Here is a 25,800-nt window from a genome sequence, read left to right as displayed (position 1 = left end):
CTGAAAAAATGCCCACCGTGATAGCAAGGCCCTCAACTTTTCCCGTCCCTGTAGCAATTCACACGCAAAGACCACTGTGTTTTATGATCTGTTCTGCTGAGCTTTCTGCCATGACAGCAAGGAGTCTTGTTTTGTTTTACAGAGGAGAAGTGATGGCAATGGCTGTAGGAAGTATCCCTCATTTAGTTTAATTCATGCTACCTGGGAACCCTCCCTTCCAATTCCATTTAGATTGAACAGCATAAGTCCTGCATGAGTGCAGATTACATATGTTCTGTTTGATGCAGTTGTTTAAAATTTTATTCCCTGATACAGAAATAGCTGCCAATAATCTGTGAAATACATATGGGAAAGTTTTACCGTTCCCAGAGCTAAGACAGTGTCTTGGGGGAAAAAATAGTTTTTCACAGAACCATCCTTGGGTATCCGAGAGAAAAAAGAAATGAAAAATGTTTCACTGAAAGGTTTTTTTTAACTAAGCTTTTATGATTATTCTAATGTAATATGACTAATTTCTTCAAATCTGTGATACCATATGGTATTCTGTGAAATGCTTGCATACATTGCATTGTATGTGGTCAAAACGAAAACATTTTTTTGTTTACTGTGTATTTCACTTAAGGAGTTAATCAGTATTCTCAAAAAGTATTTTTACATGTCTAGAAAAAACTTTAGCTTGCATCCTCAAGGTGGAAATTATTAATCTGAACTTTTGTTAGCAAATTACACATAACGGACTGATTTTTTTTTTAAACGTTTTTCTGCTCACGTGACTGAAACTGTTACTGTTATAATGGTAACATGATAAACAATATATGTATGCAAAATTGTTTCTTTGTATAAAGAAAAGAAATCCTCTGTGACAATACATTTTTAACCCTCTGTTATTCATCCATACTGAGTTGAAATACTAAAAATTTACTTTGTTATGATGGTATATTTTTTTTTGCTTTTTTTCCTGCTTGCTTGTATATAAAGAAAGTAGCATATTTCTGTCAAATGTATCTGATGGATACAAGTCTGTTCAGTACTATTGTTCTGGTTGCACTATGGTATTTCTAAGTAACCAGCCACCCTGAAGTTTTATATTCTTTTTAGTTTTAAAAACTTAACTGAATTATTAAAATTATTTAATACATGTTAATATTCTCAGGCGTCAAATTAGGAGGTCCTATTACCCTGTAAAAAGCTGTGATAATATGAGTTGCTCTCTTACATAAATAAATAAATGACCGATATTACTGGAGGCTTTAAGCTTCAAGAAAAAAATGGAAGAAGTCTTTTATCCTGGTTTTTAGAGGGCGTCAGCAGCTTGCTTTTATGAAAAAGTAACAGCTAAATGCACTGCAAATAATTTGCAGTAATCCAGTTCAGTGATTCATGTGTCTGCTTTAATGGGTCATAATTCAGCATAAAGTAACTGAGTGCAGTCAGAGTGCAGACGCTGCTTATGCCAGGGACAGTATCTCTTCATAAAACACACCTCAGCAGAAGCAGTTTGCCAGCCCCGTAATACCCTCTGATGTTTTGATGTCCTGCATATTTTTCCGATTAAGTTTTGAGTGCCATGTTTTTAGTTGTATTTCCACATTCATTATCCTCACGTAGACCCTTCAGCGGGTTTGCCATATATGATTATTTTTTTAATGATGCCTTTCTTTCCACTTCAGCAGTTTAATAATCTAGCACATGGCTGCTTCTCAGTACTCAGCATTCACCTCCCCAATACAGAAGAGGACATGTGCTTTGGCTTCAGAATTCCATTTGCAGCTTTAGAAATGCTTATTCCCTGTGGAACAACATTTGTTTGACATAACCATTCATTTTTATTACCTCTTTAAATATGTTTATCCAGAGTTATCAATAATCATAAATAACTTGTATTCTGTTCTTGTCCTGGTTTTTTCCACAGACAAAATTGCTTACCCAGTACGTATTAAATCTCGGCAAGTATGATCAAAGCTACGACATCAGAGACCGTACAAGATTTATTAGGCAGCTTATTGTTCCGAATGAGAAGAGTGGAGCTTTAAGCAAATATGCCAAAAAAATATTTCTGGCACAGAAACCTGCCCCATTGCTTGAGTCTCCTTTTAAAGGTATAACTGCCAAAATCATTTGGTAAATGTTCATTGTGTAAAGGAATGTGTCAACCTATTCTATTTCAAATATGCTCACAAATTGTGTCACTTAGCACATACAAATGATTAATATGCAAGGATACTCACTCTGCTTACTTGTTTTTCAGCAAGCAGGGTTTGCACGATGCAAACACGGTGCATTTCTCTGATAAACCCTGACAAACTGATCCATTTCTATTCATGTGGATTTAAAATTTGATTTAAATAATAATAATTTTTTTTGAGGAAAAGTATTCTTCTGTTTAGGAAAATTGCTCTAGTCTTTTATCTGGACTTTAATAGAAGATTGTTAATGTGAGTATTGCAAATGTTTGATGAATCTGAAATAAATTGCATCTCAGTAGATTAGTTTTTTTATTATTTTTCTCCAAAGTCATAATATTCCCTGTGCGTTTTCTGTGTCTTTTTATAAGTAAGAACTGTTGTCCGTCTTCTCAAATTAAAAGGTTATCAGGTTATCTGAATTAAAAAAGTACAGTTATTGTGACGATATGCAATCTTAATTTTCATACTTACTTAGTCCTAGTTTTGAAGCTCTAAAAGGAGCTCCATTTTGAAGAAAAACTATTAAAATTCTGGATGTGTTTGTGCCAAGACATGTATATGGATTGTTTAACTGTGCTGTCATTCTTAATATTCACAGTAAAGTAATTTTTAGAGAAGCTACATTTCAGAGCAACACCTCTAAACACACTGACTGATTAGCTTTTTTATTGACCATTATGGGGGAGATTATTGTAATCTATGGACTGAAATCACTTTTTTGACCTATGAAGAGCTTCCTAGTTTATATTTATTCCATGACATTTGAGGTAATATAATGGCAATTACCTTTAGCCCTGATTAAGATTGCTCTGTGTGGTAGAGCTCATGGTGTTTGTGTATTTTTCCCTTCCTCCCTTTTTTTTTTTAATAGATCGGGATCATTTCCAGCTTGGCACCTTGTCCCACACACTGAACAGCCGAGCCACTGGCTACCTGGAGCTGTCTGGCTGGCCAGAGGTGGCACCTGACCCCTCCGTCCGAAACGTCGACATAGCCAAGTCGGTACGCCAGCACCGTTACAAGTAACTTCGCTTAAGGCATTTGTCAATATAGAGTATTAGCCTAACACACAGGTGTTTAAATACTGTATGCTGTAGTGAAAGACCCTAATGCATGTGAACATCCATGTTACTTACTTTAGCTTGGGAACGGAACATTTGGAAGCCTGCATGATTCTTGCTCTTTTTGGTGAGAGAAAGTGGATCAGTTGTAGGCCCCTTCTACTTCACTTGTGGGTTAAATGGGCTTTTTTCCCCCTCCATCTCACATTTGATTTCATACCTCTTACATTCGCTGTGCTGCAGTGTATTAATTGCTGTTAATGATGAGTGTAGCTGGACTACCAAAGCAGGAGGTGAGCAGAGGTTTGTTTGTATACAAATCCAAGTCTAAACAACAACAACAAAAAAATAGGTAATATAAACAAAAGGCAGTGGCAGGGGGAAAAATTATCTATGTTTCAAAGTGTAAAGTTGGGAAAAGACCAGGGTTTACATTTCAGATCATCTGGAGAGAATTAGGAAATTTTTAATAGGCGAATGTCATCTATTAGTGCACTAGTCATTTATTGACGTTATAGGGCTGGTTTTCCACTACGAATAGTGTTTTTTACTGGATTGTAAACTGTGAGGACAATTATGTTCTGGTACCAGAGTTGTGATTTATGTGTCAGGTAGGAGAGTCCTACTAAATATCCGTGAAAGCTATTGAACAGTAACAGAAATATAACTGTGTTGGAATATAGTGTGCTGGTGGTGCTCCCGAAGGTATGTCGTTGTAACAGGTATACCCAGTAAAGCACGTGGTCCTTGTCAGGAGCCAACTTTTACCATAAATTGTGTGTGAATTAATTTGCATAGAAGATGTTAGGCATAGAATGAGTAGAGAAAATTCTAAAAAAATAGGTCTGACTTGCAGAAGCCAGTGAACAGCAATGGGATAGAACAAGCATTTCTCCTTAGTACTTTAATATTACTTGCTTACCTTCTTACATACATTTCAGGAAAAGAGGTATTTGTGTACAAACTTCTGAAAGCTTTTATGGGGAGAATCTGAAGGCAATCAGCTCAAGCGGGGGATTATAAATGATAGGGTTGGCATGAAAGAATGTGTGGAGGTGCCTTTGTCCATAAAAACAAAAAATATTGCAGGAAATTGATCAAATGGAGTAACATCCACCTACAGCATAATAGAAAACATCTCTCTCCTACCATTTAAACCTCAGAACAAACATGAAAATACTTTTCCCCATGTTTCTTTGCAGGTATTTTCTTTGGAGAGTGTCTCATTGTCGTTAATTTTGTGATTAATACTACATGTGTCTACACTATGTCTGTGAGTGAAACTGAGTTGTTGCAATCCACAATTAAATTGTCATTTATATCCGAAACAATACTGGCATTTTAAAACACCAGTTGCTGGGTGGAGCACTGCAAAGTTTCAGCAGCTTTTGGTGTTTAAGTGGAAGCCAGTGTGTCGCTAGAGCTGTACAGCAATTGCATGTCACGGTTAAAATTCTTTCAAATGTTAGCCTTATTCCAGATCAGAGATGACTCTGTGGACACAGTTGTCTGCCTGTTTGTGTTTTTTCTGGCCTGAGTTTTATTTCTGGTTCTATGGTAGTGTAGGGGGATATGGAAAGAAAAAAAATTCTGGCCAAAGTGTTTCCACATCATGGTGTTCGCTTGGTGGTAAAAATTACTTTTATTTGGAGAATCGCAGAGGAAGTGAAATATTATTCCTCTGTGGTTTCTGGAACTTCTGCTTACTACTGGGTCCACGTCTGTTTTCCCACTGAAACTTGGGATGATAAAGGGTGGTGACTAGCCATTTTTACCCTTCTTTCTAGTCATAGGCTAAACTCAGCTGGATCTAGAGATAAAACTCTCACACTTCAGGTTCTTTTGGCATAGAAATTTATTTATGGTTACTGGTGCTTTTAATCTGCTGTAGTAAATCTTTTTCTAGATTCTCTAATAGACATATCTTGCCTTTTATAGGTATGTACAAAACTTTTAGTTCTCCTAATTGTGTAAAGTAAGAGAAGTTTAATAGTTTCTTTTGACTTGCTTAGAGGATTTATTTAGAAACTGCTTAATACTACTACTGCGAGTGTTTTTCTTTGCCGTGTTGTGTGTATATTTTTGTATTGCTAGCTGTAAAAGTAAGCAACTTGAAATTTATTTACAGGCAAAGGAATGGACTGGATTTCTAGGTAAGACAAAGAAAGAGAAACCTACTGAAAAGTTCTACTCTGAGTCAGAAGAGGAGGAGGGTGCATCTACCACTACCAGTGCATCAGGTAGGTGTTTGGAAAACAGCTTGCATCTCTGCCGCCTGGAGAACTGCATCTTCAGAACTGGCCACTACTTGAAAATAATCGGAAAAAATTTCAAAAAAAGCCAGAGCTAGGTATAAAATCAGGCAGTTGGGGAAAAATTTATGTTCAGTCTAGCTATGCAATAATTGCTGATTTTACAGATATGGCTTGTGTGTTTATTAAATGAGTTAGACTTTGCTTTGTTTCCCAGTTATAAAAGGTAGCATGCTGTCTTCCCTGCTTTGAGTCTATTGAGAGTAGTGAGAATTTGTAAATCCAGTTAATTAAAACTAAAGGCACCTAACTTTTCGTGGGAAGAGTGCCTGTATGCTTGGTTGTTGGGAACCGTAAGTCTCGAATGTTTTTTGGAATTCGTTGTTGATGAAGTGCCATTTTGATAGCATGTATTGCTGTGCTGATAAACGGCTAAAGTTGTTTAACTTGTAGTCTTTCATGGGGTTTATTCAGTAAATTGTGTTATGGTATTGCTTTTGAGTTCTGCATGACATTTTCTGTTTATTATAAAGGGGTTGATGATGGAGAAGATAACCAACAGATGCCTATCAAGTTCAATGAACAAACATTCTTTTGACCAGTCTCCTGCTTAATGCCGGATAGGCAGTTCTACAAGACAGCCATTTCAGTAGATGATAATATAGTTCAGAAGTAGTGAAGAACATCATTCTCCCAGGTCCAGACTTCAGACAGAGGAAATGGTTACCACTAGAGGCTTAAAAGAATTATCAGCATCTAGTGGAATGGAAGAGTGGCACCTTAAAATCTTAATGTGGAGCTTCTTTCCAGTCATTCCTAAACTGAGGAAATACGCAGAAATGCTTAAGTGTTGTATCACTGAAATTAATGATCTATGAAGCAAGAAAATAGTATATTCACTTCAGATATTTGAATATTTGGTAACTATATGATTAATTAGGGGATGAATAATTTGAATCAGTGATTTAATCATTGTAGCTACCAGTATTCAAGAACAGGTTATCTAATTAAGCAATTGGTTGAAAAGATAATCTTGCAGTTAAATGAATGTATAGATTAGAGTATTTGAGGTCATCTTCAACTCCTGGTAGGGTTATGTAATTTTGAAGAATCCACATGCAATTAATTTATTATTGGTCTTTCTAATTTGATAAAGTATAATACTGTAGGCTGAAGAGGACAGGTCTTTAACCAACAAAATTTTGTAAATGTTAGGGGAACATGATTTCCTTGCTTGCTTTTGACACAGGATAAGTAATACTAAAGCTTGCAGTTGGATCTTAAAGTACTAAAACATTGTTTTATTTAAAACAAACTTGGATTCTTAAAATAATAATTATGTAAGTTATTTTGGAAAAAATTTAAAGAGTTGTTTTCATTTTAGAGAGCGAGTCTGGCAGTGAAAGTGAGAAGGAAGAGAAGGAGGAAGGCAGCAGTGATGAGAGTAGTGGGAGTTCCTCTTCCGGTGAAGAATCAAGTGACAGTGAATCAGACGGCAAAGAAAGTACTGCAAAGAAAACATCTAGAACTGCTGATGAAAGGTAGGTATAGGTTTGTGTGGTTTTAATTTTTTGAGATACTAGCTGTTAGAGCCCTCTTTCTGTAAACTGTCTGCTAAGGCTTTAAATTTTGGGGGCGTGTATTGGCCAAGGAGTAATGTCTCCTGTTTCATTGTGTGCTGATAATATTCAGTGTATGAACTGGTTTCATATTTTCATTAATCAGACTACTCTTATGTTTGGAATTAATTTCTGACTTCAGTATAATGTTGGGTGGCTTTTTGTAAATTGATGTGACCTTGGGAGACTGAATAAGTGATCAAACAGTTCTGTGAAACACTTAGTTACCTTTTGCAGCAATTTTGCTGAGAGCTAAAATTAAGTCCTTCAACACTTTGCAATTATGTAACTAAGACAATTGATTTTTCTAAATAATGTTATATTAAAAAGATTATGATCCAAATATTAGAGGCAAGGGCTGTGAAGGGAAACGGTCATAAGATATTTAAGTGTTAGCACTTTTGAGATTGCCCATTATCAACAGCATTATCATGTGTTAAAGTATCATTAAAATTTTGAGTAATTGGGGCTAATACCTTGGATTGTATGAATCTGTTTCTTCCACTGTTGTCAGCAAGTGGCCTCTGCAGACATGATCGCCCTTTACTCTGTAGTCTGCTGCCAGCTCAGTTGATGAGTTTGCAGCTCAGCTCAGTCGTGGCTGACAGCGCTGATTTGGGCACAGTACGCACTCTGCTCCTTTTATTACAGACAGTAATTAAAGCAGCTCGCCTTGCCACTTCCATAACAAACACAGCATAATGCCTTAATTATGACTTTATTAATTTAAGTCAGGATTTAATGATTTTAAAAGTGATTTATATTGTTTTTCCTGTTCAAAACAAATGAAATCTGTAGGTTAAATTAATACAGGCTTTTCATCATTGCAAAGTTAAAAAGCTACTTACCAGTAAATTCTTTTCATTAGAATAACATCTGAAATTTTAAGCAGTAAGGTAAACAATCATTACCCATCAAGACTGACTGATGTACAATAAAGTAACATTTTTAATCTTCAAATCTAGTTTTAAAGATAAGCTAAAGATAAATCTTTGAAAAACAACTTCATTTATATAATGGGCTCAGAATAACTTATTGGTTAATGCAGTTACACTTCTGTTCGATGGCAGTGAAGGATATGTAGATGATTTTGTACCTGTGTTATACATCATTAAGAAGAAACTCTGAACAGTACACGCTAGTGAATTTTTATGTTTAACTCATTGACCTCAAACAAGTTTTTAAATGTTGACATACTGAAATATAATTTTGATAGTATTTATTTTTTCACCATGATTTTAACAATCAGATATGCTACATTAGATTTCTCGTGAAGGGTACTCGTTTCATTTTTATCTCTGCAAGCTTAAAGTTTGCTGCTTTCAGAGAAAAATGCTTTTGACTGAAATTTTGGGGGTTGATTTAAATTTCAGTTACATGGGTAGGTATTATTACATAGCTTAAATGTTAATATTGATTTTTAATAATTTTGATTAAATTTGATTTAGACAATTCAGTCCTGGGAAGTTTTTGGGAGGAGAAAGGCATTGCCCTACGTATTTTGCTTTCTGTCAAGTTAGATTTTTCAATTCCATTTCTCTGTATTTTTCCTTTCTAAAAGCATTGCTATCTCAAGCAGTAATGCAGCATAGTACTTTCTTTTGTACTGCTCCTAAAGCTAAGCAAAAATGTGTAACAACTTAATTTGAGTCCAGAGGGACCCTAATAGTTGGTTGGTCTGGATTTGTTTAATTATTGTTGACCTTGTTACCCTTCAAGCACTTTGGTAACCAATTTATTGTCTTGGGGAGGAAGTTGAATCAGGTGGTGTATGAAACATCTGATTTGGAAGTATAAAATGGTTGCCTGCAGATCCAAGAACAGAGGGTTTTTTTCTGTATGCAGTACTAATTTATCTGCTCCATGATAACTATTAGAAAACAGTTTTCATTTCCTGCAGTATTTAGAGGTAGTAACTGCCCCGAAACAAATAGGTAGTCTACTGATTGGTAGTTATGGTATTATGAGAAGTGAACAGGCAGATTTTAATAATACTGAGTGGCTGTTAGCACAGAGCGCCATAATCTGACATTGCCACGGTGAACAGAACTTTACTGTGTGAAGAATAGTGCATCTGAAGTCCGTTAGCTGTAAGGTACTCAACATGACCAAAAGTGTCAGAATGTAATAGCTCTTTTGTGTAAACTCTTTAATGGGTTGAAATGTTTGTAGATATTATAGGTCTTATTTCTAGGTGGTTTGATTTAGAAAAACGAAGGAAGGAATAAATTCAATGAACTGTTGTTTTTTTTTAAAGCATTATTACTTTGCAGAAAAGTCTTATAACCATCAAGATTCTGTTAAACATAGGTGAAATAGTCTGAAAGTTTCTTTATAGAAAAGGCTGTCTCTGCTTCTTTCTAAAATGTCACAAGCTTGATGCATGCAAATAATATTTTTAATATTTAATATGTTCACTTTTTGGGGGGCTGTTTCACAGGTTTAGATTATATGTGGTGATATGTTGTGTAATGTGGTAGACAAATTTTGTGTACCCTTAAATAAGCTACTATCTCTGCCATCTTAGCTGAGTTTTTTATCATGAAGAAAAACTGACTTAAAACTCATTTAATAAAACTTTGAAATGTTAGTGTAAGGTATTGCCTAAGCAGATTCCTTTGATGGTTTTAAGATGTCTCTTAAACTATTTTCAATATATAGTGATTCAGAGGACATTAAAAAGAAAGCAAAGGGGATCTCCAAAAAGAGAAGCACATCCAGTTCCTCTGATGTAGAGACCACTTCATCAGAAGAAAGCTCTGCAGAATCTAAGTCAGAATCAGGCTCTAAAAGTGACTCAGAGTCTGGAAAATCCAGAGGTGCTACCTCTAGTAAGGTAAAATACATTTTTTTAAAAAACCCTATAAAATATAAAAATATACATCTAACCATCTATACGTGTTACTGTGGGAATGGAGATGGGTAGTGGTTTTATGGATATCTGAAAACCCAGAATTTCTGAAAGAAATTTTTGACCTTTCATAGAGAGATCAATCGAAAGTAGCTTCATGGTTTAAGCAAGCAGGAGTATTTTGTAACTAAAAGTCTATTTCAATTTTAATTCTGTTATATTTTTGCTCCAGATAAATGAAGAATAATAGAATGTAATTGTTTTTTTAGATTACTGTTGAACTGGTAAAAGCATAGTACATGGGTAGTTTGCAAAAATAATATCCTAATTTGGGATGATTATTATATTATAATAGGATCTTAAAGTATAACTACTTTTATAGTATATATAATATATTATATTATAATAGGATCCTGTAGTATAACTACTACAGGACTTGGGTTTGACAGGAAGCAAACCAAAAAACAAATGTTAGTACATTGTTTCTTAAGATTTTGAAGATATTCTAGTATAACCACTAGCTTTGTTTTAAAATTTCCTGTTGAAATTGAGAATAGTGCAGTTAATGCCTCCATACTTGAGGTCTATACATAGGTTAGTAGAATTAATATTCTTAAGGAGTAATCAACTTTTTATTATTCTCTGGTTTTTGATAGGAATAAAGCTTATAAAAAGTTCTGTTACTTTAAATTGTATTAGCTTTCTTACAGCATTTATGAAGTAGCAAACTTTCAAATATGTCTTTTTAAAATTGGATTTGGAAATGTGTAAAGATGCAAAAGTGTTCAACAGAGTCATTCATGTGTCAGTTAAGTTTTAATTGCTTACCTTATTGAAGAAAAGGAGGTTAAAACTTCATTATACTCAAACTAGCGTTATAGAGTTAAAACTAAATAGTGTGAATTGGTTTCTGTTTCCGAACCTACCTTTCATTTAAAAAACAATTAAATTAGGAACTTTATGCTAAATCTGTTAAGGTAGAAGAGAAAAAGAATTTCTGAAAATTATTTTTCTGTTATCAAATATTTCCTGTGCATTTCTTTCGATATAATTTATAAAAATTTGAAGGGTAGAATTGTAGCTGAGAAGTTTCCATTTTAGTACTGATACGTGGTTTGAAAATTAAGTGATACTCTGATGCATTTTAAATTAAGCCAAGACATTTTAGTCAGAACTCCTATGTAGATTGCTGATAGTCAATAAAAACATCATTTGTAGCATTTGATGTAGTTGTAGAAGCTGTTGGACAGGTGTGTTTTGAACAGTTAAGAGTGAAGGCTGTAACTTTATTCAGCTCTATTGGTGTGTGTTTCCTTTAATTGAGGAGGTAAGGTGCTCCATTTTTCTAATCTTGAATTTATGTTGCACATGGTCTTTGTTTTGTAACTCTGTAGGTCTACCTAGGAACTCTGAGTTATAATCGTAATTTTTATTCTATTACCTTCTACCAAGTAGAACAAAAAATTAACTGAGACTGTAGCATTTGAGAAATGGATGTATTTTTCCATGTTTTGATCATTGTTTCCTGCCCAAATACCACACTGGGTAATGTACCTACATCAAGGTTTTTTCTAATAGAGAAGCCAGACTGGATCTTGCCAAAAAATGGTAGCACAAGTGTAACCTAAATTCTGTCAGAATAAACTCCTTTGACGCTGGATGGGACATGAATTAATTCTAACAGTTGGCAGCTTCTTATATTCGCACAGTGTTAGTTCACCAGAAAGTATTACGTACTCTAACCTGCCTAGTTGTGTGCGGCCTCCGCAAAACATATTCAAACCATAGTGTTTTCTCTCTGCTCTATTTGTCTGTTTTTCTCAGGATATCAGCACCATTGTTCATGATTTCTTCCACTACAGTTAGCTAAACCGTTCTGATTCTTTTGCAGGATATGTGGGGACTACTAGCATAAAGAAACTTTTTGTATTTTCAAATAGCAGTTGAGAATATTTGAAGTGAAATATACTGAATAACATGGAACTGGAATGTCCAAGAAGCTTGGGATTGTTTTGTTGAGGTCAATGGAAAATTATCAAGAGCTTCTATTTAAAGAGAAGAGAGGAGAAAGAGCATTGCAGTAGTCCTGGAGTCTTACTTGATTAAGAAGCACCTAAAAAGAAATGTGTTAGGAACAAAAATATTTATAAACAATTGACAGAAGACTTGATCAAAGTGAAAGGGGTACAAAGCTTTAATATTTTGTGATGTTTAAAAACAAATAGCAATGGATTTAAATGTATGGCAGCAAGAAAAGAAGCAAGGAGATTACTGAAAATATAGCGTAGAGCTCACTATGCAGAAGCTAAATGTCTGTGTTCCATAGATTCTTCTTCATGAAGAAATTAACTCATTTAATGTAAAGGCAACAAGCTATGACTGATGGACTGTAAACAGCAATGATCATATATGAAAGGGCATGGGGGAAGTTAATTGAACACTCTTGGACATAGAGGACAGTTCAGTGTACTGTATTAATCTCTAGGATCATGAGGTTAGTTTCCATTTAAGCCATGTTGGATGACTTCATTTATACTTGAGGTGGTCATGGTACTTGGTTATATTCAGAAGCGTAACTGGGTGTGGAGGGGGGTGAGAATCACAGGTGTTTTGTGTCCAACGTGATTGTTAGGCTGACTAGCTTAATAGATTTTGTGCAGAGACACCTGTTTAGAGCTCTGTAGTGGTAGGTGGAGCTAACTGATGATAACCTAGATGAGCCCTTCCAAGATGGAAAGAAAAGCAATTGTTAACAAACTTTAAAGAACTTTATAGATAAACTCTTGTATAAAGCTCTTGTGTCGAGGTACATTTTACAAGGACCACCCATGTTGTTTTATTTCCAGGACAATCTTGAATTTTTTCTGCTTCCTACCTGACTTCTTGTCAGGCCACCCAGGAATCTGGCAGTTTCAGCCAGGCTCTCAGAAATGCATGTTTTTATTCCGATAGATTTTTATCGGACAAACCATTGCTTGTATTATTCTGCTACAGGGTATTATTAATTTGGTCACTGTATATGGCAAGGTGATTCATTAGGATTTCCTTCCTTTCTAAATAAAACTGAAAAAAACCTTCTGAAATACATATTGATAAGAGGAGTAGTTACTAGGCTCTGTTTTTATAGTTTCTCGGTTTGCCACACATTATGAACTATGTTACATAGCTGATGTTTTGGGTGGTGCTTCCCATTCTGTGTGTTTTGTTGAGTACCATTGCCATGTTCAGCGGAATTTTCATAATAAAAAAGGTTCAGTTACACTTACATGGGAGTTTGATTTGTGCGTACATCTGTGCACTTACTAGCATTAAAATAGTTTACAAAAACTTCAGATTATTTTTCCGGAAGATGATATTAATGCTTTCATATTTTTTTCTCTTGAAGAATTATTTTGAAAAAACTGTTGTCTTCGCTGTAATTGAGCTGCAGTGAACAGAAAAGTCACTCTCTTGTACTGCAGTGTTTTATATCATTTTGAAATATGGATAGTTTGAGGTGTTCAGGTACATATTATACTGTGAGCATAAATACTGTAGAGCTAAAATGCAGATTTGGGGATGTTGCGTGTATAAGTAGGTGTCTCTACAGTGGGATTTTAAAATCAGTTACTGTTGACCTCCTTATACAAGTATAATACAGTCACTCAGCTGTTAAAAACCTGATCCACTATTTAAAAAATATACAAAAACAAATTGTCTATCTTTCTGCCTGATCTCTTTTCAAGTGCTAACACAATGGAAACAGTGGGTGATCTGTCAATGCATTTGGATTGTCAGTGATAGTTTTGTATAAATATTGGGAGGATAAGAAATAAAATTCACACAGCAAAATATGATTTCATCTGCCTTTTCTCTGCAGCTCCATGGCTCATGCCGCGCTGTGAAATTCTCATTTTACACACTTTGCAGGCGGAGCACATGAATTATGCATTGAGCAAGAGAAATCTCCTGCTTCAAGTCCTATATGCATTTGCCAGGTTCTATCTCTATTACCAAGATGAATTGCAAATGGAGAAATGTTTGATGGAATATAGCTTAACTTCTTTGTTTCGTATTCTGCTTTCCCATAGTGGGCTCCTTCGGTAGGAAACTGTTTGGATTATATTGTAGACTTAGTTTTAAGAAAAATGATGAAAAATTATGTTACAGAGAAATGCCAGACACGTCAGAGCCTCTTTATTGTCTTGATTTGGAATGCAAAGCTTTTTTCCTTCGATAAAAATATCTGTTGGTAGTGTTTGTTGCAGTCGTTGGCTATTTATTATTGCTAGAAAGCCGATCAATTTTCTTTTCTTGGAGAAACCAAATGAAAAAAATAATGACGTTTCTAATAGGCAAGACCCATGTAAATAGATTTCTTTGATGCTTTGTACAGAACTGCATGCAATTAATACATATACCCATATATAGAAATATGCACATAAATAGGAAAATATTTTTGTGTTTATGTGTACATATAGCATGCATACACACACATGTAAGTAGCTGAGTGTTTACTTAAGCTTCACACACTTGGCTGGAGTAGAAAATAAGACATGATCATACTTTAATATTAGCTTTATCTTGATTTAATTAGCATCTGATTTTACATTTCCCAGATGATAGGATTTGTTGGGGGCGGGGGCGAATTTGTTGTTTGGTTGGGGTTTTTTTTAACAGTGATCTGATGTACTCAAGGTACAGTATTCTGATAAAGTGTGCAGCGGAAGTTTTCCTTACCATACATTGTCTTGATGTAATGATTCTGTACTTGTGCCTTATCTTAGGACCATTTTATTTTATTTTGAAGTATAAGAAATAAATTCTCTTGAAAGATTTTTCCCTATTTTTAAAGATAAATTACATAGTAGATTCAGCATAATATCAGTGCAGAAATGTGTTTTATCTTATAAAATTATGTATCAAGCTTTGTGATCTGTACTTAGTAATTACTTTAGAAGGGCAAAATAAGTAACAGAAAAACAGAAGGATACTACTGATGTTATTTGTGACATAGAATATCTGATCTTAAGTGCCTTCAGTAAACAGATTAACAGAAAGATGATTTCTTGGGTCTGACTCCTAATTTTTTTAAACATCTTGACATAGCAATGCTGCCATTGGCAGAACTGAAGCATATTCAAAATTCTGATGCTTGTGCTATAGGCTTTCATGTGGGTGAGCCACTTTTTGTAGACTTTATTTGGCTGCCTAATAAAAGTGAATGGAGAAATCCCATCTCTACTGGAATAATTAGCAAAGATAGAACTCTAGCTAAAAATAACCTTTGAACCTTAATCATAGTTGAAGATACAAGTGTATTTTACAGATGAGTGGGGGTAGTGAATAAAAGTTCAGAAATTAAGGTGGGAGGCTTTTTAAATTTATGTGCGTTTTATTTAACCATGTTCCCTTTTAGAATGTTCCAGTGTCTGAAGAGTTCTTGTTTAGAAAAAAAGTTGTGATACATAGTTTCTAGTACAAGTGCTGTAGATAACAGCTAAACTCCTGGTTCGGGACTAAATATTCACTTTGGTGAATAAAAGGTACTCATAAAAAGGCTCGGAATTCATTAAAAGAATTGTCATGATGTTTTTTTCTCTGACACTTCATAGACATGAGTAATTCAAACAGAACCTGTAGCTTACGAAATGTACTGTTTATCCTTCTTTCACAGATTAAAAAAAGTAGCCAAAAGAAGCTTAATGACTTGACAGAAATCACACTGGAAGAGAGAAAAGGAGTCTGGTAGTTGTGACCAGAATGGAACTCAAGAAAGCGGGTTCTGCAGCAGGGTCCATCACTAGTTCTGGACAAAGCTTATAAGGAATGGAATAACCTTAGTACCATTTTAAAGATATTTTGTAATATTTCCTTTGTCCAGAGGAGTTTTGTGTTTCAGATAAATCAGTGATAGTAGAAGACACTTGAGTCTTGTACTATCACTTATCACCATAGTGATAAGGACTCCCAGAATATCTAAAGTACATCTATAATGATCACCAAGTGACTACTGTCTGTTTGAGCCATGGGTTTACTGGAAGAAAATGATGAGCAATGTCATTTTGCCTCAGGTCAAGCCTGATAGTTACCAACTTCAATGGTAATGGCTTCAAATAATGAGAGCATTAACTAGTTTCTTCCCTGTTCTTTGGAGGGAACTGTGGAATTTCTCCCAAAGTTGGAAAAAAAGTAGACTCAACATTATTTCTATCTTGCAACTGACCATGAGGCTGAGAGACTAGAAGAAAGGGAATGCATCTTAAGAAAAGAGAGGTCACTTTGTTCTGTGGTGACAGTCAAAGGAAGTGATTCTAGGTGCTGAGTTTCTGAGAGGACTCCAAGCCCCTGTAGGAATTTGTGTCCTGAGCGCCTGAAGAGACTGGGACAGCTTGCAAGAAATGCTCCAGAAATGGAAGCCTGGATGGGCATACGGAGTTTTACTGATTTATTTAGACCTGTTCATTTATTAGAAAAGGTAGAAGAATAGTAGATGTATATGCATTTGGCTGTCACACGCTGCTGAAGAGGAAACTGGTAAACTAGAAGTTTCACAGAAGTGTGATTCCTGGAAAGACTACATTTAAATTACTTGCAGTACCTTGGGTAGTGAGCAATGCCTTGAGGTCTAAAGGCAGTGGATGAATTCTCTGAAAGAGTCTTTTGTCCGGTCAGTAAGCCAGATAGAGCAAAGGCAGAAGTTCTTCAGCCAATCCAAACCGAAGAATGCTTAAGAGTGGGAAGGGATAGCATGAATAGCAGCGGGTAACGTGTCCAGGTTCTGGCGACATCCAAAGATCAATCCTTTTTACTAATCCACCCTAGTGGGTGTCCATCTTATATGCACACTAAATTCTGTTCTGAATCATCACTATCTAGACATATTCTGTAGGTATGACCAGGACTCACTCTTATTAGATTGGTTTAGAACTTTTTATTAGCTGTATTGAAACAAATTCTGTTGAAGTGATCTGTTTGCCAAAACACTGAAATTACTCTTACTGCTCTATTCTTTAAGTACCGCCAATCCTTATTATTAGAACTCATCTTAAGGCTTAAAATTGGAACTTTTTTGTGACAAAAATCAACTTTTTATTATTTGTCCAACAATTACATAAAACCTGGTAGATGATGGGACAGGATTCTGTACTCCCAGATAACTGCACATGACAGTACTTCCTTATTGAATGGATTTTGTCCTGTTTTTCGTATGGAAACAGAAATGTTAATACCTAAGTCTCTTGTCTTAAAAAAAATGCTTCTATCTCAAGTAAATGTATCTCAAATGTGTTTAGGTTCAGCTTACCTGTACAAAGAAATCTTTCTCACTAGGTAAATTTGCTGATTTTTTTCTACAGCAGAGAAAATATGCTTTGCTTTATAAAAGTATTGAAGGCTTTTCTTTTGCTGATACAGTAAAAGATGAAATATTCATGTATTTTGACAGAAGGAAGAAAAACCAGTGCAAGATACAAAAGCTCCAAATAAACAAGACGTGTTTCTCTTAGATTTAGATGATTGTAAGTATCTTGATTAAAGCTTCATTTTTCCCATGAAATATATTCTGTTCAGTTAATTCAATGAACTGTGAATGTCTGAAGCATTGATTCTGTTCATTTACCATGCCAGCTTCCTGACAAAAAAAAAATTGCTTAGACTATCAACTTATTTTTAAGTGTAATTATTGCAATGTGTGATTTTATTTGTTTTAGAACTCAGTTTCAAAATTTAGCATCTATTAGTATGTAAAGCATTTCTTTTGAGATTTTTTGTATGTTTGTACTTGTTTTCTGTTAAAGTGGGCTTATTTTCTCAGGTGCCAATGGATGTTACTTATACAACTTCTGTGCAACCTATGAACCAATTGTGATACTATAATGAGATACTAAAAATCACAATTTTGAAGAACAGATTAAAATGTCATGTTGGAATGGTACAGTACAGCTGGCACTGGTTTTGGCTACGCTTTGTATTGCTGTTCTTCAAGTTTACTACTATAGGTGCAACATGTTACAGTTGCATTAATATGTAATTTGCACATAAGTTGTAAATGCAAATGTGCTGCATGGTACACATCAGATAGATGAAAAAATGGGAAAGGAGGATAAAATATTTTTTTGTATAAATAATGTGGTCTATACATATATCAGTTACATTTATATTTTCACTGTTTATTTTGAGTATTAGTGCTATATATCTGAAATAATAAGCTTCTGCTATTACGAAACATATGTACAAGGATAGAATAATTAGATCAAGTTGTAAACTCTTTTTACACTTAATGAAAAAAGCCTGTCCTTTGTAGTATTCTAAATTTTTTAAAGTTAAGTATCATTTGCCTTTTTATTTCTAGTCTGTCCTGTGACAACTCCTGTGGCAGTTCCTACAGCAGCTGTTTTGTCCCCAAGTTTGACAGCAGACCTAGAGGGCTTAAGTCTATCAAGTTCATCAGTCATTGATGTAAGTAGCCTTTAAAAAAGGGAGTGAAGGGGTGGGGAGTGTGTGTGCCTTAATTTGAACATTTCACATGTTTTGGAGACAGTCACTAAAGTGATTTTTTTGAAGTACTTACACCTATAAAGGTCTTGTATGAAATTCTGGTTTACATGCAAGTCTGGCAGCTTTTTTTTATCTGGAATACTTACATTCTGAAACGTGGAGAAAAGTATGAATATTGCATGTCTGAGAAGGATGCCTTCAAGGATTTTTAACCTTCTTGTTCAATTAGTCTTTTTTTTCTGCCGCAGGGAAACTTTAATTCACAAATCAAGTATCCAAAATATACAAATTTTTCAAACCATCTAGTTGCTACATCAAAAATAAACTAGAAGAAAATCACATACCTGTTAATCCTCAGCCTATTTGTTTACTACACATGCATCCAATTATGACATTTTGCTACTTGGAAGTAATTTTTCATGAGTATGTGAAGCATAGCCCATGGGTGCTTTCTGCTTTGTAGCACTTTCCAATAAGGAATCTTGAAACTATAGGTATGATTAAGGTTAGCAAAGTCACGGAGGTAGAGGGCATTCTTTTGTTGGGTCAGAGGATAGTAGTTCATGTTCTTTTTTGGTTGGTTATTTTAGTCATTTTGTGTGTCCAATTTAAGTTTGCAATTTAATAAGGAATTGCAGCAGTACAACATAGGACTGTTATTCTTGTGAAAGTGGATGGGAGTGACCAGAAAAAATACTAGAGGCACGGGCATGTGTGTAGCCTAGCCGTGTTTCTAATGGGGCTGGTATATAGATAACTTTACAATTTTAATAATTGCTGGTAAAATAATTTGTGCTGGTTCTGGGAGCAGTACGTTTGCAAAATCAAATACTTCTTACATAAAGAAGGTGCATGAATGATTTGACTAAAGAAATAAAAGTTCATTGTTGATGATTCAGTTTCATATTTACAGGCCTTAAAATTTGATATTGAAAAGATAGACTTTCAGATAATGTGATGGATATTAGCCTTGTCTAAGAAAATTGCAATGGAATTTAAATTTCAAGCAGAGCAGTATCAATCTGTGGACATGCAGTGGCATTACCTGATGCATAGTTGTCCACATGTAACACAGTCTGAAAATGCCAGAAATTCTCTTCCCTGTTATTTTGCAGTACAGTATGCAGCATTAGGTGGCAAGCCTGAGTTTAACTATGACTGCGTTGTTACTACTGTGACTACAATCCCCAAATTGTTTCTTTGTCATCCTTTATGGCTTTGACAGCACAAAACACCGGCAGTCATCTATTTTCCTGGCTCTAGGTTAGCTGAAGTATGATTCTGGTGTCTTTGCTTTACCTCAGAATTTTCGTCTTTGGGGGTAAGTTAAGGATAGCAATCACTAATGTCGGGTGCTTGAGAACACCACCTGTTTGCCAATGTCTTTAGTCCTTTCGTCATCTACAGTACATGAACACATTCCACTCCACATTCATGCTTGCTTTCCTCATGATTGCCACTGTTTGTTTGCAAAATTGCTTCTCCCTGTTCTTCAAAAGGTAGCTGCAATGAAATAGAGGTGTTAGACAGAAAGAGCTGGAGTTTTAGGCTAAACAGTGGAAGAAGCTCTGCGTGAAAAGATTGATTCTTCAAAATGTCTTTCTTGGTTACTACAGAGTTCCTGGTAAAACATGTAACCAGCGAAGAAGCTGGAACTCATACTCGCCACTCTGGAAACAACCCAAATCGCATAAGAGCTAGTTGTTGCTGTCTGGATAGTGATTACATTTTTTGGCTGTATTCAGTTTTCAGATCTAAGCTCAACTCTCATTGCCATTGATAATAATTGCAGACGTACATTAGGTTCTCTGCTGAGATTTGTGCACCAGGAAGCAATAAAAATTAAATGTTAAGTTTAAAAACTGTTCTTTCAAATAATACAAATATACTGTAAAAATTCTTGCATGCAGGTATTAAATAATTATTGTCACGTGTTGTTCAGCACCATCAAGTAATTTTCTGAAAATGAAAATATAAAAACAGCTTTTAAGACTTTATGTGGGAATATCCCTCTTAAAATAGCATTTTGAATTTAATCTCTGATGACCAACTCTAAAAATAAGGAGGATGGTTGTCATACTTCAGAAAACTTTTTCTTCCTTCAATGGGAGAGAAAATGAATTTAACTGTAGGGCACATGCCAAACTAACAGTGAGAAATTAATTTATTACTAGGCAGTGGAGAGCATGGAGTAAAAATAGATAAGTACAGTATATGACCCTAGTATCAAAGAAATGTAGCAGCCACTTATCGTGGAATATGTCAGGCAGTCTATTATTCAAATCATTCAGCGCTGTAATTGGATACAGCTTTTAGAAAACTTGTAACTCCAAATTCATAGCTGCTGAACATTATGGAAAGCATAAATACAAAAATGATTTTACAGTAATGGTAAGGGTCTCTCTAAACCTACAAAACCAAAATATCCTTGAATAGAAACTACAGTGCACAACCTGATGCTTTGTCCTGTGACTCATTTGTTTTTACGATTCATGTTTTCATATACCTCATCTCCCCCTCGTATAAATGCACACATGCATGTTATAGTTAGTTTCAGGAAGAACAAAATTTTCTGGTAATTTATGGATAACTTTCCTCCAACTGGATGCAAGACATAGTAAATCCTTGTGTCTGCTTCTGCCCTAGTACATGTAGTCCATATTCAGGTGACTCAACCTAACCAGGCAACTGAGGTCACCAGAGGCTAGTATGGGGCCTTTCAGGGTGTGCACACAGGAGAAGTCAGACCTAAGTGTTTGGGGAAACTCTGCATTTGGAGTCAGTTGAGATTTAGATGGATGCATCTGCAGGCTTGAAAGGTACTTGAAGATGCGATGCCAGTGAAAAATAAGAGGCGAGAGAAAGCTGCAAGCTGTCACAGTAAAGCAGTTACGTGAAAACACTGGAAATGGGTGTTCTCCCTTACAGGAAGATTATAAAGTGAGATTATAAAGTGAGATAAGAGAGAACTGAAAGCATAACTCATGAATGACATAAGGAGAAGGAGCGTTATAACCTGCTGCAGGAAATATTTTCAGCAGGAATGGTGGGAGGAGGAAGAGGAGAGCTATGATGTCAGAGAAAAGCCAAAGAGAGGAGTGATCATCTGTTCCTACTGATCACACAGCTGGTGATAAAAAAAGCTAAAACACTTGGTTTTTTTTCATTAGGAATTTAGGTGGTAAAAATGTACGAGCAACTGCTCTCCTAATTGTATAGATCTCTGAGTATGCTGCATATGATAATTAACTGATAAAAAATGACACATACTTTTAAAAATAAAATTAGTGAGAAGGAAATACTGCTTTGGTAGCAAGAATTTGTTATGATTCAGAACAGTGTTAGTGCAAGGGAGAGCTGACAGCTGGATATGAGCTTTGACCAGTAGCAGCAGTTGGATGCAGCAATAAGTGTATGGAAGTATGGGCTGAGTTGAGTACGATTTGAGGGAAGAAGATTGTTTCTCCTGCCCCAAACAGAGGATAATTTGGGGAAGAAGGCAACGGTGAGTGAGAGAAGTTTGTGATAAAAGCATGTAGCAAAAGAAGGGAAAACTGTTATTGTAGCGAGGAGGTACATACAAAAATATTTGATGAAACAATTTAGCGCTGCTGTAGCCACATACCACATAGTGGTATATACTTCTACAATGAAGTGGTACCACTTTACTTACTAAGGTTTTATGTGGCATGTTCAGTGTATTCTTTTGATAGTATTTATTACCAATGGTATGTCTTTATTTTTTCCTCCTATTCACAGTTCCACAGAAATGGTTTAGGAAGGGAGGAGAAAATAGTCTTGTTTCTGTGTCATGTCTTGTACAGAAGTTTTGACCGAGAACCACTTTGAGAACTTCTTTAGAGTGGTGATGCATAAAGCAGAAATAATAGCTTTTGACAAAAGTCAAGGTCGAGCTGCAGACCTGTCAAACTGGGTGATAAATACATTTAATTTCAAATTTAGCACACTTACAGAATTCCTTGAGAAACAGTAAACATGAACTTCCTCAAGATTCAACTAGAGATACTTTCAGAACAGGAGAACACCATAAATGGTATTTTAATTTCTGAGCTGTTGAAGTAGCCTTTACAGGAGAAAACTTTCTTGTCATTTAGGTTGCATTGTCCATTTAGGCTGTTTCTAATTCCACAGTAGCGAGTGTTGTGACTGGCTCTGAAGTATATTCTTTTCCTGTGTGAAGGATCTCTTCTTAGAAGTACCAGCAACACAAAGATTGCAATAATGGATTATCATGACACGAGTCTGGTATGCGGCTTGCAGGAAAGGTTGGCATGAGGTGCTTAAGAATTTTCAAAATCCTACAGCAGAGAAGTGAATAGTAGTTCTTCCAAATAGTTATTGGTGTGCACTCAACTTCTCGAGTTTTATTTTTTCAGAGCTTTGTTAGCAGTAATTATTCTATAACTAGACATATTTATCATTCATATAAACTCTGGTTTGAGCTCTTACCTCAGGAATGGCTGTATCGGAAGAAACATTAACTTGTTAATGTCATGAAAGAGATGTAGTGCAATCAGTTGTGATAGCAGCAGACTGCATGTGGTAGTTCGACTAGATTCTTCTTACTCTTCTGCCCTGTGTTCTTGGGGAGATTTTGATCAACAGCCATTGTTTTTTAAGCAACTAGTTTTATATTTCTGCAAATACATCCAGTCCCTCTTAGGGTACTGCTAAAATTTTTTACTCAGACAAAAGATGTTTCTTTTAAATTGGTTTTCAATGTTAGCCACATCTTCTCTTTTATCAGATGTTTCTGTGAGTTTGTGTTAGGATAACACGGGGTTATGGTATCTTGATACCATTTCATTATTTTTTTATAGTTTATCATTTGCCCTCTTGTTTTTCATCTTCCTATAAGAAATGTCTTATCCTTTTGGTATCTTACCGCAGGTGAGCTTTTTCCTATACGTTAAAGATTTTCATTATACTTCATCTGAAGCCCATCTTTATATAAAAAGATCGAAATCGGGAAGATTTGTTGGGGAGAGGTGAAGGGGAAAGTGTGCCACAAGATACACATGTCCTATCCCTCTGTGTTGCTTATAACGTGTTTGCATTGTTAACCACACTTGCACATTGAGCAGAGATGTTTTTGAAGTTGTGTAGTTTTCTCTGCAGTTTCGTTTCTGAAGTTGGTGCTTTTTCCACGTGAAACACTTGTATGTGGGTTGTCTCCATTTTCCCGTACTCTGTGTGTCACAAGATTTGTAGCTGCCATAAGGCTTAATTTCAACCCCTTTTTACAATTATCATACGCTAGTAGGGTGCTTGGGAAAGTTTGTACCTATGAAGTGAGTGAGAAGACGTAATCTTAAATTCCAGAGTTAAAAATCAACTTCCTCTTAGTGCTGCCCCAAATTCAGCTATACAGCTGATTAGGTGTGACTGATGCTTGTGGCAAGGCGGCGTGGTCCAGTGGATACAGAACTGGGTGTTACATATGGAAAATTAGTTCTATTTTTGGCTTACTACTTGCTGTGTGATCTGGAGGGAGTAACTTAATCTTTCAGTTTTCCATCTGAAAAATGAGGATAATGATGCTTACTCACCTTGGGAAGGCACTTGGAGATCTACAAATGAATGTAGCCGCTCATCAGCAGATATTAACCATTGCCAAGACAGAAGAAGGAATGAAACAAAGACCTCATGCATACTTAATTTTATTTTTCTGTGTTTATATAAATTCGCTGTGTAGGAGGGTGTTCTTCAATTGGTATCATAGTATGTGTGTTACATCAAATATTTGAAAGTTATAATGTCCTTTCAGAAACTGCTTCCGTGTACTTGTAAAATGATAGCTTGGAAAAAAGCCTACTATGACACTATTTTTTGAAGTGTCATTTCACCAATCCATTTATCAGTATTTGTGATGTTTATTACTGTTCAGGCCTTAAAAATACCCATCTTATGTTTATTAAAGGCACTAATACTTAACAAGCTCTACACTTAAGAATTAAGAACCTTCAACTTCTTTAAATATATTAGAGAATTTAATTTGGAAGACATGGTCTTTCTTCTGAATCAGAGACAAGTTCTTTATACAAGACATTGGCCCAAACAGTAGTATCCACAGTCTGAGAGGGATATTAAGTTGTTACTAGGTAGAATCTCATTGATTTACTAGGTAACTGTGTGCTTTAGTACTAGATATGCTCCAGATTGGGTCTTTTATTTATGCTTTTATATATAATGTATACATGGTATAAATTACATGTTATAAATTATATACAATGTATAATTATATAAATATGATGTATAATTAGTTAGAAACTTGTGTATTAATTAAATTATATTCTGAGTAATCAGGTCTTTGATTAATATAATGCTCCTGATTCAATGCTATTTTGCTCTTTTGTTATCTTGGAGTGAAAAAGATTAAGCCAATATTCAAATACTGTATTTAAAAATGAAAGTGCTAAAATTGAAAAGTAAAGTGCAATGACAATGTTAAAATCCTATTTATAAAATAGAAATTAAATTGGGGGGTGGGATATTGCAAAAAAAAAAACTCCTTTAGATAAATTACTGCGAGCAGACCCTTGGTCTTTTTTTGCCTTCTGTTAAAAGTCAGTACTCTCCTTAAAACTAGTCCAACTTTTTTGAGAATTGAACGCTTAGAGAATTTAAAGTAATGCTGCTTTTTCTTTCCAACATGAAAAATACATAAATTATGCTCCTTAAAATACGATTGCTGTAAACAGTATTGGTGCTGAGTGTTTGAAAACAAGCGTGTGTAAAGCCTGATGATGATTCCATAATTTACTCTTTAAATACTTAATGTGGTAATGTATGTAAAGCAATGTGTGTTATGCTGTGTAACTCAGACAGAAGAGAGAGGTAACCTAAACCATGTTTTTGTTTTATTTTGTCAGTAAAACCTAGCTTTTAAAAATTTCAACCACATCTTTCTAAGGTAACATTTACCTCCTCACATCTTTAGCATCTATCAGACATGACATGGGACATATTCATTGACCCTAAAAATTTTCATCAGTCTCATGCACTGGAAGGGGGCAGCCCTAGCCAGACAAGAGGCTCATTTCAATTTTAACGGCTGTAATTAAAGGTTAATTCACTGAGTCAGGATTAACGAGGAAAGTACAAATGATAGGCAAGCAGCTGCCTTTATAATACAGGATTAGAACAATGCAATTACAATGAGAATTAGAAAAAATCAACTTCCTGAAAAGGTTCTGTAATGAATGAACTGCATTTCTCTGTTCTTAGTTGTGGTACTTAAACATGAACACTCTGTGCAGCACAGTTTTTTTGCTGTTGTAATAACACTTGATCAACAGTGTGTCTAATAAGATAGTATGCCAGCTACAATGA

The 25,800-nt window shown here is 35.2% G+C and overlaps 1 protein-coding gene across 2 annotated transcripts in view; it reads left to right on the top strand.

Annotated features, from left to right (window-relative positions):
• The window catches only part of AP3B1 (adaptor related protein complex 3 subunit beta 1), a 165,605-nt gene that overhangs the window by 96,788 nt on the left and 43,017 nt on the right, over positions 1–25,800 (top strand). For both annotated transcript variants that reach the window (XM_075410692.1, XM_075410693.1), the window contains exons 16-22: positions 1,913–2,099; positions 3,058–3,188; positions 5,376–5,487; positions 6,884–7,040; positions 9,780–9,954; positions 17,396–17,468; positions 18,302–18,408. In XM_075410692.1, coding sequence (XP_075266807.1) covers positions 1,913–2,099; positions 3,058–3,188; positions 5,376–5,487; positions 6,884–7,040; positions 9,780–9,954; positions 17,396–17,468; positions 18,302–18,408 — 942 coding nt within the window. The remainder of the gene's footprint in view (positions 1–1,912; positions 2,100–3,057; positions 3,189–5,375; positions 5,488–6,883; positions 7,041–9,779; positions 9,955–17,395; positions 17,469–18,301; positions 18,409–25,800) is intronic.

This window comes from Opisthocomus hoazin, chromosome Z (assembly GCF_030867145.1).
Source record: "Opisthocomus hoazin isolate bOpiHoa1 chromosome Z, bOpiHoa1.hap1, whole genome shotgun sequence".
Classification (NCBI taxonomy): Eukaryota; Metazoa; Chordata; class Aves; order Opisthocomiformes; family Opisthocomidae; genus Opisthocomus; species Opisthocomus hoazin.
The sequence above is the reverse complement of the archived record's forward strand: the minus strand, read 5'-3'. Positions and strand labels throughout refer to the sequence as shown.